At 45.6% G+C, this 15,391-nt stretch overlaps 1 protein-coding gene across 1 annotated transcript in view; it reads right to left on the reverse strand.

Moving 5' to 3' along the window:
* The window catches only part of LOC135912598 (WASH complex subunit 2-like), a 278,899-nt gene that overhangs the window by 92,918 nt on the left and 170,590 nt on the right, over positions 1-15,391 (reverse strand). Inside the window, exon 19 of the mRNA XM_065445097.2 lies at positions 6,146-6,298. Within this exon, the coding sequence (XP_065301169.2) occupies positions 6,146-6,298 (153 nt within the window). The remainder of the gene's footprint in view (positions 1-6,145; positions 6,299-15,391) is intronic.

The following is a 15,391-nucleotide window of genomic DNA, read 5'->3' on the forward strand; positions in this document are numbered from 1 at the left end:
AAAATAGCAGCAGCTCTCGATATATCGAACAACAAGCAGCGCAAAAGTGCCCCCAGAAGTTGGCTTTCCCTTGTGCTGCCGGGTTTCCCCAATGCCGCGGCTCCATCCAACCACTCTCCCTACCGTGAGCGCGGCATGAGGTGAGCTGTCGACACCCCCTGCCAAAAAATGGTCCTGGCCCGCCCGCAGCGCTTATTCAGACAGCCAATCAGAGGCTCTTGTGCCCTCGTCGAGTGAGATGGCGCTGCTTTTCTGGTTCATTGTGTTTGTGCCTTGTGGGCCTTCTCCCGCAGTATTGCAGCGATGAAGCGGCAGAATTTGCCTTTCGTTGTGAAGCTTGAAATCATAACGCTGAACGCAATGAGAAGTCGGATGTCCCTGCAGCATGCAAGAATCAAAGGTGTACTCCCAGTACGATCCTGAAGAATAAGAGGGAGATTAGGGCTAAAGGGGACAAACTCGCGACCTGGTGGCCATGGCACCCAACGAGCATGCACGGCCAAATTGCTTCAGATGTGCCGGCTTCTGTGTGCCCGATGATGACTGTGAATTCTGATGAGTGCGATAGAGCTGTTGCCAGTGGTGCCAAAGTTTGGAGCGAGCTGCCGGAATGTCCGAAAGCCATTTACGAATCAATGGTCGAAGAGTTAGTGAGTGCAGATGATGGTGTTGTGACCACGGGAGAGCCCGAAAACGAAGACTACATATCCGACATCATACCGAGCACAACTGAAAGTGGGCACAATGTGGAAAGCAACGACGGTTCTTTGCCCACATCCTTTGAGGTGATTTGTGCACTTGCACTAGTCTGGTGCTTCTGCGCGAATATGGAAGGCTGTGGCCTCAGCTGCTCAGACTCTTTACACAATGTGGAGAAGTGCGTGTGTCGCAGGCAGTGAAATTGCCCAAGCAGAAGAAAATACAGAACTATTTCATGCGAAACTAAGCTAGTTTCATCAAGGAAGTAATTTCATAAATGGTATGTGCTTTTATGATGTTCAATTCTTTAGCAGGCTTATATCAAATTCTGCCCTATATCGAAATGATAGGCGTTTTTTTTTTTTTTTGCAAGTTCGATACAGCTGGGTTCCACTGAATAAATATACTCGGGATCAAAGCCACGCCGTAGTTTGGGCTGCTGCAATACACTGTCGCAAGCTCTACTTTCCTAACATATCGATTCTCCGTAGAAAAAGAAATAAAAGAATGCACAAAAGCAAAAAGCTTTAATTTTTTTTAACTAGGTGGCTCCAGAAGAAGTCACTGGCGATGGAATGCGCACTGAACACTTTCATCGGTGGTGTGACCGGCTTGCCATTTAGCAACATGACAACCCATTCTTTCTTTTTTGCCACATCTTTGGAAAATGAGTGGAGGCATACTTCACTTGCCCCAGCTCTGTTGGTGTATTGTGGCATGCAGCATATATGATTGCTTTTGAATTTTGCCTTGCACAAGCGATGCGTAAAAACAGATGATCAAGCCTACTGGTTGCCACAATGAAAGCAAGCAAATGCACTACCACCGTGTGGCCTGCTGCTACTCCAATACTTTGAAAAAAACTCGATGGCTGTGGGGTGGTGTGACAGTCTATGGAACTTGTGAATTCACTTCAGACACATGGAATTTTCAGCAAACACAGTAGAACCTTGTTCATAAGTTTTGTAAAATATCATGAGAATAAACAGACTGAGTGGGAAAACGTAGGATCAAAAGTAACCAAAAAAATCTGACAAACTCAACTATTGTTGACACCTACGTAATGCAAAGCGTCGCGCGGATCGTTGCGGCACGAGATGATGCGCGTCCAGCTGAAGGTGTTCCGGTGGCTCGAGACGCGTTTTGTAGTTCTCCTATTGCGTGGTGTTTTAAGAGGGCATAGGGAAACCAAAACAAAATCGAACTTGTGGGGGACGCCGGATATGCTACCGAAGCGAAACGAGGTGCCCACATTGCACTGCCTGTAGCAGGAAATGGCGGTACGCTTGGATTATGGCCTACTAAAAGCATGCAGTACACTACGCACCACGTGCTGTAAAACAGATAGGTGAAGGTGCTTATCGCAATAGGTTTGGTGGCGATAGCTGTGAATGCAGCATGCGACCACCCTGGAGGACTTGTGCTCATACTGGAATAAGAAACTGTGCATGCTGGTGTTTTCATGTGAAACGGGCAGCTATATCGGGGGCGAGGACTTACGGAGTTGCCATCGGTCAGAAGTGCCTCCCTTGCGTAGTATGAGGGATCACATGGGGCGTCCCTCATAGGTTTGGCTTATGGCGCTTAATATAAATCACCATGCGGCAGCCCTCCTGTACACATCTGTAAGTACTCTCAAAATGAAGTAACTTTATTACTGTCTAAAAAATAACTTGGGCAAACTGAAAGCAAAGAATTGTTTACAGACGCTATCTTTTTACTGAATACGTACCATGAAAGCCACTGCACGTGGTCGCCGCGATGGAGTCTCCCGAACCGGCTTGCGTGGAAGGTAGGCTATCACGGAGCACAAACTATGTGAAATATGTTCTTATAGTGGGCAGTCTGTATAACCAAATGCTATAAAACAGAACTAAGCCTCAATGCATGCAGTGATCGCATGGGTTCATGGGACCAAACTACGGGTCTGCATGCATGTACGCGCACCATGTTTCATCTTCACTGAGCGCGTTTTCGCACCGTGCTGTGAGCTTTAGGCTGCAGAATATGAGCATTTGACAATCCACAAGCAACCATTGTTGCGTGGACATGATCAGAGCTGCTCAAAAACAATGCCTTTTAACAAGGGACTTCGATGCCTACGGCGACTGTGATGTCTCGTCGCGACGATTCAATATTTCTTTCTTCTAATTTCTTGGATGTTTCACTATTACTTCTAAAGTTGCGTCGCACTGTATACACTCAGTGGGCGATTTCGCACTGCTTCTTTATTTTAATCCAGTGTGTTAATTCATAACACAAACATGACTGCATGCCATGCCTTTGCTTAATGTGCTTCTTACCACTCCCTTTCCATTCCAGTAAACTTGCCAGTGTCTAGCATCAACAAGTTTATAGAGCAAACCGTCGTGACATTAGCTGGGCAGCCGAGCGTGGGCGAATGTCTCAGTGTGCGTTTTCTACTACTCACAGAACATTGCAGTCCCACCGCTGTAGTAGAAATCTTCCTCGCGTCTGTGCTTGCTGCATGCCCAAGTTGTAGCCGATGGCTGTTCGCCGGTTCTAAGTTGCACGAGCCAAGCTTCACGCAGCTTCTTGTCCTGCGGCTACGTGTGAATAAGGCTGACACCAGGCTCTGTTGCATACGTCTGGCACTGCAGCACCGAGCAGCAGCCTACCATGCTGCACGCCTCCAAAGGCAGCCTCTACCTATTTTTATGATTTCAAATGTTGTCAAGCAGACACCCAAAGCGGGAAAGCCTCACCATTTAATCAGAACTGCAGTGCAGGTGGGACTTTAAACTTTCGTTTTCAGCTCACTTTGGCGGTTCCGAAGCAGCCGACACGGCCGCTGTGTCCATGTGATCCCTCATGCCATGTCACGTCGACGGTGGCACCAGCTTTTCCAGTGGTGGAGCTCGCCCCCAATACTGTTTTCGATCAGGTGCGCCTCGCGCCTTTTCTTAATCACATGGGATCTAGCGGCCGGAAAACGTATAGGATCGCAGTCTGCAGCAGGGAATGGCAGCACGTTTCAGTTGTCACCTATCAAAAGCGGGCAATACGCTTTCGACGGCACCACATGATGTGAAACAGATAAGCGAAGATTGTTACCGCAATAGGATTGGCGATGATGGCTGTGAATGCCACATGTGATGACCCCGGAGAAGATTTGCTGGTACATAAATGAGAAACTGAGTGCATGCTGGTGTTTTCGCGAGAGACAGGCGGATGAGTATTGTGGTGAAGCTGGTGCGGCAGGCAGCCATATACTGTTCTCGTTTGAGCGCGCCTCACACATTTTCTAGTTTACATGGGATCTAGCGACCGGAAAACGTATCATGCAATCACAGTTTGGCGTCATACTGCACGTTGCACCAAAAAATAATGTTTTCCAGGAACCTATGAGCCGGTAAAGAACAAATGCCACTGTATTGGGTCATTTTTTTGTGTTCTCGATTGCAAATGTCGCCAAGAAAACGTATCTAACGGGTATGTATCAACGAGGTTCTACTGTATTTGATCTTCTGTGCCGATTGAAAATATGCAATAAACTTCTTTCTGAGTCAATGGAAAAAAAATTGTCATAAATTTTGGAGTTAGGATGCAAGAAATGCACTGCTGAAAGAGCGCTAGAATTAAGCAGGTATATTTCTGAATGTCCCAAGAGTGTAACTTGGCATTTTAATGCTTGTATTGTATGGATTGGTTGTACTGCAGCTAAATTTTAGACGAAGTTTTGAAAATTAAAATTTGCAACATTCCAAATGTGACTTCTTTTTTATTTCTACAAGATTTTAAAATGTTGCCATGTTTTAAAACACTATATTATTGTGGTTCTGCAGTCTGCGACTCTATCATTGAGGAAAAAAGTAATTAAGACAACTGAATGAGACAGTGCCACTTCCAAAATTTGTGACTTGCAACAATGGCAAAACTAGGTTTCTTGCAAAATTTGGACTTGCCAAAAAACAGCCATCCTTTTGTTTTTTGTGTCCTTTATTATATTCCACTAATTTACCATAATTGTTATACAAAAATAATTATTCGAGAAAACTGTAAGAAACTAACATCAGTGCAAGGAAATCTACTTCAAGTGGCAAAACCAGGTAAACTTCTTCAGAAGCAGCATCGTAGGCTTGCTTTTGCCAGAAAACCAAGCCAGAAAGATGGTCTTCTAAACGAGACCAAGATGGCCTGGCTCTGATAAGTTGTTTTGGAATGGTGAACAGCACAAGACAGGCCTTTCCAGCATTTTCATGGAAAAACTGAGCATTTTTTAGGATAAATACAGTATATTATTCCTCAACAGCATGTCGTTTTGTGCTAGTTTTTTGCTAACAGGTACGCCTTGATATGTAGATGTGAAAAATAACAGAAAGGAAAAATTAATTTATACTGACCTTTTGCCTCAAAGACCAATGTCCCAACCCTCAACAGACTTTTGGTGTTGGTTTGTGCACTCTGTATTATCCTTCGAAGATGGCACGTTAGTTTGCTTTTTGTAATAGAGCTCCATTGCTCTGAAAGATTTGTTTGCAGTATGCTCCACAGCTTACACGATTACCGTAATGTTGCATACTGCACATGAATATCATTACGCTATTTTAAACCTTTATAGTGCCGCCATTCAAATATGCATACGTAGCCCCTGCTTGAAGGGCTGGTATAAGATAGCTATGGCAACAGCGCCTATTGAGTCAATGGCCTTCGAAATTCTCAAACTAAAATTTAGGCTCAAAGGAGTTGTACCAATGTTCTTGAACGTCATGAACTTCCAGTAATCTGACACTGTTGCAAGCAATAATTCCACACCCCCGAAAATGCCCCCCCCCCCCCCCCGCCCCAGCTTTGAAAATTACATTCTAAATATAAAGTACTGCATCTTAAATGCTATAGGGCTTTTCATGCCACGATGGAATGTTTTATTTCTACTTGTGCTACAGTTGTGTTTGTTAGATCATAGCAACACTGAAGCTGCTGGTCGTGGCGTTTTTTATGGCGCAAGAGTGGCCCTTATTTCTACAAAAAAATAGTCTTTTGCAAGGCAAAGAGTTTCTCACTATTTTTCTTCAAACGTTTCGCAAACGTTTTGTGTGCTAGTGCAGACAAGCCTTTGACAAGGGTGCCTGCATTCGCTGCTCGAAGGCCTTCTGAAATTTCGGTGGAGTTCTACGCAACTCTGTCATCTCAATACAATATTGACTTGATGGCCACCGAATCTACTTGTGTAGCAGGGCCTACAATTCCATTGAGTCAATAGGTTTTTTTGGCCTTTGGAATGCCTCTGTGACCGTGGTATTGTGACTTGCAGAGCCTCTATAGGTAGTAGAACCTCTATAGGTAGTAGAGCCTCTATAGGTAGTAGTAGAGCCTCTATAGGTAGTAGAACCAGTGGTACCACAGGTGCAAGTGCTGCACCTCGCAACATGCAGCTCAAATCAAAAGGTGATCGTGCAGTTGTTACTGGGCAAAGTGGCCTCACCTCCACACTCCACGATGCACTCTGGCTATCAGCCAGTTGGGCAGGTGGTGTGCGTGCTGCAAACAGGTCGTCGTCCTCGACCTCCTCAGTGGTGAACAGCGAGATGGGTTCATTTGTTGGATGTTGGCCGGACACGTCTGCTGGATCTGTTGGCTGCAGACACCACGGTAACATAATTACTTTGTTTTCTTTAATGAAAAGAATAATTCACGAGAATAGGCAATACTAAGAGGGCAAGTAAACTAATAAGCAATATGTTCTCAGAGCCAAATATCAATACAGCCTACGTTCCATTTTTCAATCGGAAAGCTGGTACAAAAAGTCAGTTACATGCCAGATAATGTAACGAAAATGGAAAATTTATTTCCAGCAACAATAGTGGATAGGCATTGCACAGGGCCAATCGGTATCGGGGCAGTGCACATTCCATTATGCGGCCGTGGGTGCTTTCGGTGCCTCGTGGGAGCATGAACATCCGAGTACCGATTATTTTATTCTATCCAAGAAATTGACTCTTGCTGACAGCGTCACCACACGGTGGCAGCTTGCAGTAACTCCGTAAAGAATAATTCATGGAACATCCAATAATGCACAAGCCCAGAGGATGTGAGCAATGTTCCTAATCAGTGTCTACATGTTAATTTAAGTTGTACTTTTTTTTTATTACAGTATAACAACTGTAGGGACACTCGAGATGCACTTGTGCCATCCTCGCTGTTTGCATCATTGCCACTGTGCTGTCCCGATATGACCAGCGCACATGTGACATCATGCACAAAGGGTTCTTCGACGGGCAGTGCATTTGGCTGCACAGTCTCACTCCACTCAATTCCCACTGCTGGCACGAGAGTTCTTGCCGAGATGTTTGTGCACTCAACTGTGATGCACACACTACACTAAGTAAAATGGATAGTAAACGTCGAGCTAAATTGATCTAATCCTTTCATTTGGTACTGACAAATGCAATATGTTTTTATGACAGCCTTATTTCGTGCACAATCGAGGTGCTATGCCTGTCATACTGCCGCTCCCAATCAGGCCGGCGTTGTGACAAGACTGATATCTGCCAGGTTCCTGCTGCACAGAAGCAACTGCCTCACATGCTGCCTCATGCTGCCTCTGTGCATCGTTAGAACACCCTGTAAGGAACACCCTGTAAGGAGTGCAGTGCAACATCCTGCCATAATTTTTAACATTTTGCCTTTGGCGAAAACAGACATTTATTTAAGCTTCATTCTAAATTTCTTGCAAGCGCACGAAAAATAACTTCAACAAAGATATGCTGTTCTGAAATAATTATGAAGGTGCTCGCATACTAGTAGCCTATGTATTGCGGTTTTTCGGCAAGGACTTGAGGAGAATGTGAGCTGCTTCTACTATGAAAAGTTCTTTATGTAGATAGGCACTGGTAAAGCTAACTGTGGCATGTTCATTTGCGCCAACGAACAACCTGCTTAGCTCACCAACTGTTGGCACAGCCCCAAATGCTGTTTAATATACTGTAGTTGCACAGTCCCAGACTCTGGTGGTGCCACAGTCTCCTGGCATTATTCACCAATGTGACAACTCTTCCCCAAGTGTTCCTTGACTGTTACACTAGTTGATGGGTGCTCAAGGACCTTAAAGCACTCGAATCTGCAGGTTGGCATTGCTTAAGGGTCACAGGAATGGCACGTGCTGCAAGGTGGATTCTTGCCCGTGGTGCTGCAAGATTAAGGAGGAAGGGCTGATTGGTCTTGCAGCGCTGCTGAGGAAAATTAGTGCAAAAAGGGCCAGATGTGCCCATTTATGTGTGGGACATGGAAAGGATCATAGAAAAGGCCGTAGAAGGTGCAACCAATGTATTATGTGACGCACCAGCTGAACCTCTCGCAAATGCAAGCACCCAGTGAGATTTCGGCACAAAATTGCTCAAGCACACTGCATTGAAGAAGGACGGCAGATTGGGCGAGTTGGTGGTTTTAAATAATGTTTAAAAACAGCACTAAAAACATACGCCGGACAACAGAAAAGAGCATGGGACACCTACGGTGCTGACCTACAACTGCGTTTATTGCAAAAAACACGACGGCTTTTTAAAGCCATACATCGAGCATGCATGCGTGCTTGATGTGAATAAAAGCACTTGTCATTCCCAGCACACTGCCTCATGGTCGTGGGTGAGATTAACACCGGTCACCCCAGTTCAGCAAGCCCATTTCCTTCAAAGAAAAGGATACAGAAGGCTGACTAACACACCCACTACCTTTTCTCATTATGTGAAATGCTTCCGCCATTTCCCTTGTAATGCTATCATTGTGCACAAACAGGGTTTTGTGTCATCAAAGAACGGTTTGCACTAGCATTTAAAACAGTGCTTTGCCAGGTTTGTAGACTTCTTGTCTAAAGAATTCTTGTGCTCCGATAGCCTGACATTAATGCATCGGCCTATCTTCCCTATGTACAAAAGGCCACATGACAAAAAGATTTGGTAAACAACAGCAATCTTACAGGGCATGGGCTTCTTCCCATGGTTTATTTTACAGCTTGTGTTCTTTCCTATTCCTTCTCTCTTTTTTTTGGACAGCTCCTCTCACCTTACCAACTTTACAAGGAGCAGAAAATGAAACTGACACCATATCTGGCCCCTACTTTTTTAAATATGCGCAAGAGAAAATGAACGTATGGCAATGCCGCTACTTTCTTATTTGCTCCTTTCAACCGAGCTACTACGCTGCTCCAAGTTGCGTTTGGAGGGCTTTAACTTCCTGAGGATTTTACTCTAAAAATGCCGCCCCCTACCGCTCTTTACTGTACGCGCTTTGTTCGTGCTTGTCTCTCTTTCTTTCTATCTTCCTCTTCCGCTCTGTTTCTCTTTTTATCCCCTTTAACCCTTCCCCCTGCGCAGGGTAGCCAACCGGAACTACCTCTGGTTAACCTCCCTGCCTTTCTCTGCATTATCTTATCTCTCTCTCTTTGCCTGCACATGAGACAAGGACCGAGTTCTTGAAACTGGCCTCCCTGTATCAATGTACCTGTGCCTCAAGACTACTGCTCATCTTATGATGACAAGACTTCTTGACCGCCATACTCATGCAGCAGGCTGACGACGATACCATTTTTGACGAGTTTTGAGTGGCATGACCTGTAGTTCAACCGGGGCTTTTTGCTCATAGGGGAGCACAGCCAACCCAAGTGGTCTTGTTCGAAGGTTAGCTTTAAATCTAAGTTTAAGAACATCAAGAGCATGTGGCACACTTTCATGTTCAAGGGATTCGAAAAGTACGAGAAAATCACTTACGTACCTAAAAAATGCGTAGAAAATCACCGGCCAAGTGTTTCTCCACTTTTTTTTGTTAGCGCGGCTAAGAAAAATATTACTTAGGACTGGAGCTAGTTTGAAACCTATGCACACACCAGACTTTTGCATGTATGTTTGGCCTTCCCAAACAATGTGCAGTAGAACCCTGATTATACGACTTTCTCAGGACCACGATAAAGCATCGTAATATGCGGCTGTCATAAAATCCGAACATAAATTATGCCTATAAATATACTACTTATTTCACGCAATGAATTTACGAGAAACTTCAATGCAAACTACCAACATACTCTGCAGCACTTGGAAACCCAAATTCCCAAAAAAGTAAATGCAATAAGAATTAATGTTGCAGTACAGGTACCATCATCATCATCAGCCTGGTTACGCCCACTGCAGAGCAAAGGCATCTCCCATACTTCTCCAAGTACCCCAGTCATGTACTAATTGCGGCCATGTTGTCCCTGTAAACTTCTTAATCTCATCCGCCCACCTAACTTTCTGCCGCCCCTTGCTACGCTTCCCTTACCTTGGAATCCATTCCGTAACTCTTAATGACCATCGGTTATCTTCCCTCCTCATTACATGTCCTGCTCCTGCCCATTTCTTTTTCTTGATTTCAACTAAGATGTCATTAACTCGCATTTGTTCCCTCACTCAATCTGCTCTTTTCTTATCCCTTAACGTAACACCCATCATTCTTCTTTCCATAGCTCGTTGCATCGTCCTCAGTTTAAGTAGAACCCTTTTTTGTAAGCCTCCAGGTTTCTGCACCATACATGAGTACTGGTAAGACACAGCTGTTATACACTTTCCTCTTGAGGGATAATGGCAACCTGCTGTTCATGATCTGAGAACGCCTGCCAAATGCACCTCAGCCCATTCTTATTCTTCTGATTATTTCAGTCTCATGATCTGGATCTGCGGTCGCTACCTGTCCTAAGTAGATGTATTCCCTTACCACTTCCAATACAGGTACAGGTACCAATCATGCTTTATTCAAACGAACCCTTACGGCACTCCACTGCCCACTGCCCTGATTGCCGCCAGCTGGCGCGAACCTTAAAGAAAGTCGGTAAGTTTCTTTTGGACCTTGTTTGATCTGTGAACCAAGAGCTTTCGCTTGAGTTAGGCAACGTCCAAAGGGAGGTCCTCTGCGGTGTCGCGTGAACAGATGAAGTTCCGAATGCTGTCTATGTGCCGTAGCACCTCGGCGAACGTGGTAGGCACGGGCACGGCATCTGTGGCGTCGTCATTGTCCTCGTCCGATTTTGCTGCGGTGTCGGCAATAGACAAAGCCTCCTCGATGGCATCATCCAGCGACACCTCGCCGCAGATCGCAACATTGTTGTCGGCCTCCCCGTACTCGGCGAAGGTCGTAGTGAGGTTTAAACCCTCGAAATCGTCATCGGCAAAGCCTGCATCGGCCTTGAGCGGCATCGAGGTTGTTGCGTCTCTAGCAGAGGAGGCAGTCTCTCGCCTAAAGCCATAGTGCTTGAACGAGTTAGCAATTGTGCTTCGTGACACTGCGTTCCACGAACTGGCAATAAAATTTATGGCATCAAGCCCAGTGATCTTTTTTTCCGACTCACTGCGCTCCATAGCCGCCAGTCGATGCTGCACTAACCGCTTCTGGTAAACTTGCTTGATGCACTTAATGATGCCGGCATCCAGCAGCCGCAGCTGGCTTGTGCAGTTGGGTGAAAAAAAAAAACAACCTTTATGTTCCTCTGTCTGGACGTATCGGGTGGGTGGCACAGTGCGTTGTCCAAGAAAAGCAATATTTTCCTCACCTTTGTACCCACTTTGTTACCCAGCTGCTGCAAAATATTGCTGAAGAGCGAAGACGTCATCCACGCCTTTTTGTTGAAGTTGTAGCTGCACGGCAGTGTCTTCAAGTTCTTATAGCACGGCGGCTTTGCAAACTTTCCAACAACGAGCACGGGCAGCCTCTCGGAACCGTCCTCGTTAGCACAGAATAGTGCCGTCACACACTCGTTACTACGCTTGCCACCATGACAGCTGTCACCCTTAAACGCAAGGGTTTGCTCGGGCTGCATATGGTAAAAAAATACCACTCTCATCGGCGTTGAAAATGTCGCAGGGCTTGTATGCAGCAATCATCTCTGGCAGCGACTCCATCCACTCGTTCACGGTCGAAACATCCACGGAAGTGCTTTCTCCACAGGAGCGGCTGTACGCAATCTTGTTTTGTTGTTTAAAGCAATCCAGCCACCCGTTCGACGCCTTTTCTTTTAGAATGGCACCGTCAACATTGATCGCAGAGCTCCGTGCTTGATGCAGCCACTTGACAAGAACTTTTTCCAACTTCTCATGCTGTCCTTCTTTTGCTGCTTACCGCTTGAGCCCGAACTTGTTGGGATTATGCAATATCACCGCTTTGTTTGCCAGAAACGTCTTAAGCGAAGATTCGGGTATCTTAAGGTCCCGGGCAATGCTGGCTTTCGTGGCTCCATGCCTCTTTTCCGCTTCCTCGATAATATTCAGCTTATCGCCGAGCGACAGAACTTTGTTTTCAGGACATAGTGCGTCGCGTTGCTCCACACAACTCAATACCTCCGCTGAACGCTGGTCGCTAGGATTACGACGAAGAACACGTGCGATAAACCTAGGTTACTGCGTGCTACCTAGTTGGCGATCTGCTGCTGGGAAACAGGAAGGAGAGAAATGCTTCCCCAATGCGACGAGAGGTGACGCCACTGAGAAGAGAGGGAGAAAGTGATTGTGGAGAATAAAAAGCGCTATTTGAGCACAGCGAGCATCGCGGTTAGCTGCTGGTAGGGGAGAGAGAAACGAACGATGAGACAAGGCAAGGAAGAAAGATGCACTGGAGCGAACTGGTCGAGCAGTATCAAGCGCTCCTCATACGGAGAGATGGAGCGAGGAAAGAGACCCGTGGCACTTTTCTTTCGTCCACTGTTCCATCCCGTGCTTCGCGAGGGTCGTCATATAATGCTGGTCAGGTGTAAAATTGTGTCGGATAACCGGGGGTTTTTAATGCATTGCTTCTATGGGGACTTCGCTTGGACAGGACTGCGTAAGACCGGGGGACGTATAACCGGGGTTTCACTGCAGGTGTTGCTGAGGTAGAAAGACGGGAGTTCTAGAAAGGATCCAGTATTAACTGCTCATTCACTTTGAAATACACGCTCAGAATTTTCCTCCTCAATGCATTCCTGAACACACTGCAGTAGTGTGTTACGTGGAAGGGAAAAGAACAAATCTTCCACGTCCATGCTGAAACCGGAACATGCTCTTGGGTTATCTTTCATTAGGAACATTATGATCTCCTCCAAATTAGGAACCAGAAGCGGGTCTGCAATAATAAGCGCTAAGAGATGTTTGTTTAAGTGAATAAAACAAAAACAAGAACCTTGTTACAACAAAGTTGAAGGGGGGCTGAAATTACTTCGTTATATCCATTACTTCGTTATATACACTATTGCCATTTACTGCAATATATGCAAATGGGGTGCACAACTGTATACATGGAAATAAGGAGACGGCATTGTGGCCCACGGAACCAGTACAGGGCCACGCATACAACGAACTTTTAACAGAACAACAAAATAATAATCTGCATGTGCTGCAACTCGCAACTTCTTAGGCCCCTGATGCAACTGTCTTTATATTCCTGCCTTCTGTTCCATGATGACGGTCTTTCGTGACTGCTTTCCACATGGCTCATCGCGTTCGAGCAGCATACAACATGGCGTTCCACCACGTGATCAAAGTGGCAAGCGAAATTGGCTTGGCTAGCTCGTGGCTTCTGGGAATGCACTGGTGGCAATGCAATCTGGGAGGCCACTTCCAGCAGCCAGCCTGGTGGCCCGCTGCAGGGGGGAGGACAAGAGAATGCATGGCATGGGCGTGACCCCCAAGATTGCGCCGGAGAGGCCTCGCAAGCCAGGTCCGGCGACGGCTGCCTGCGGGGCGGGCCGTAGAGAAAGAGAAGCGAATGCACTAATCTCAAGCACCGCCATGCTTAGCCACGCAGCATGGCGCGACTCTCACAGGCTTCCGCACGATCCCCAAGAATGCGCGAGGGAGATCTTGGAGGAGATGCCCAGCTGCACCATGCAGTAGAAGTGAATGCAGTAATCTTTTACACCGCCGCACAGTGTGATGCGGCTCTCGCAGCCAGTCACGCGCAGGAGAGAGGGGTCAGTGGAGAAGTGAGATAGTGAACTGCTGCTTATGTGCAGATGCATAGCTACACGTGGTGGTGAGAAAGACCAGTGTTGCTCGACTTGTATTCGATGCGGGCATGGGGGAGTTTTGAACTGCCGCAGCAAATGATGGGGTGTTTTTTGGTTTCGAAGACGAACCTAGCTCATTATATCCATTGGCAGGACAATATACATTAATGACTTACCGATAGATTGTTCTTCCTAAATTTGTTTATTTGCTGATGATTGTGTAATCTATCATCCTATTACTAACGACGCTGATTCTTGTCCTCTCCAGTCTGACCTTAACGTCATTGAAACTTGGTGTAATAATTGGCTAATGTCCCTCAACGTAAAAAAAAAACATCGCTACTTACTTTCCATCGTCGCCAATCATTTATCTCAGCTAATTACGTTATCGCCTTTACGTTAATTACGTTATCGACTTTTCATAAGTACTTAGGTATTAACTTGTCCAATAACCTTGGTTGGTCCTCGCACATTTGCAGCATAGCAATGATGCCAATCGTGTACTATGCTACCTGCGGCGTAATCTAAATATTGTTTCCCCCCTCAGTAAAACTACTCGCCTATTTAACAATTGTTCGACCCAAACTGGAATACGCATGCTCAGTGAGGGACTCACACCAATCTAACCTGGCAACAGCACTGGAATCCATACAGAATTGTGCAGCAAGGTTCATTCATTCTGACTACTCTTATCACAGTAGCATTACTAAACTTCAGTCATCTCTGAACCTTCCAACCCTCGAGCACTGCTGCAAAACAGCATGACTGTGCCTCCTCTACAAATTTTATCACTCGCTGCTTCACCAGACCGACATTACGCCTGCGCATCGAACTTCATCCCGTCATAGCCATTCAAAGGCTGTTTATCCCCCTCCAGCTCGCACCACCGCTCATCTTAACTCTTTCTTCATTCAAACAATGAAAGGCTGGAATCATCTACCTGCCGAAGCAGTGTGCCACTCCAGTCATTCATCATTCAAGGCATTCATTGAAAATATCTAAATACGCCTACCCCTCATGTAAAACCTTAAATGGGGTATTTGAGGCACGAATAAAAAAAAAAGATTCACTTTAAAACAAGGTTTTAAATACATGGATCTCTATGGGAATAGGAAGGGGAAATGAACTTACTTTGCTATATATCCATTATTTATTTATATCTAGTTTTGCTGTAACGAGGTTCGAGTGCATGTCTGAAAGGTATATTTTTAGGACATCCACTGGACATTTTGCATAGGAAACGTTTATGTTCAAATGTCCCATGGACATGCAAATGTCCGATTTTAATGTATGATGGATGTGCTTTTTCATGTGTCAAACTATCCTACGGAAATCTGTGGTACGTCATCAGGACTTCTGGGGATATTCGACGGACATCAATATATCAAAAATAATCAAAATATCCATACTAGGATATGCTTTGAATGTTCATTAACATTCAAACATTGTGGTCCAATGGGTTGGTCTGTTTCATGCAAACACCGTGGGTCCTCGGATGCTAACCTCTCAATGTTTGCACATTCAAACAGATGCAAACATCCCGGTGGCTTACGTTATAAGGGGTCTACACTGTAAATAAATAACCGGCAGCCGTGCAGTGGGGCACAGACCGATCACTTGCAGCTGACTTCTGATAGCGGAACAGAGTATGCTAATAATAAGTCTCCGCACAAAAGCTGAGTGCATAATGCCAACAAAACTATCTTTTTAATTATTACATAAAGCGCA

This window comes from Dermacentor albipictus, chromosome 9, assembly GCF_038994185.2.
Source record: "Dermacentor albipictus isolate Rhodes 1998 colony chromosome 9, USDA_Dalb.pri_finalv2, whole genome shotgun sequence".
NCBI classification, from domain to species: domain Eukaryota; kingdom Metazoa; phylum Arthropoda; class Arachnida; order Ixodida; family Ixodidae; genus Dermacentor; species Dermacentor albipictus.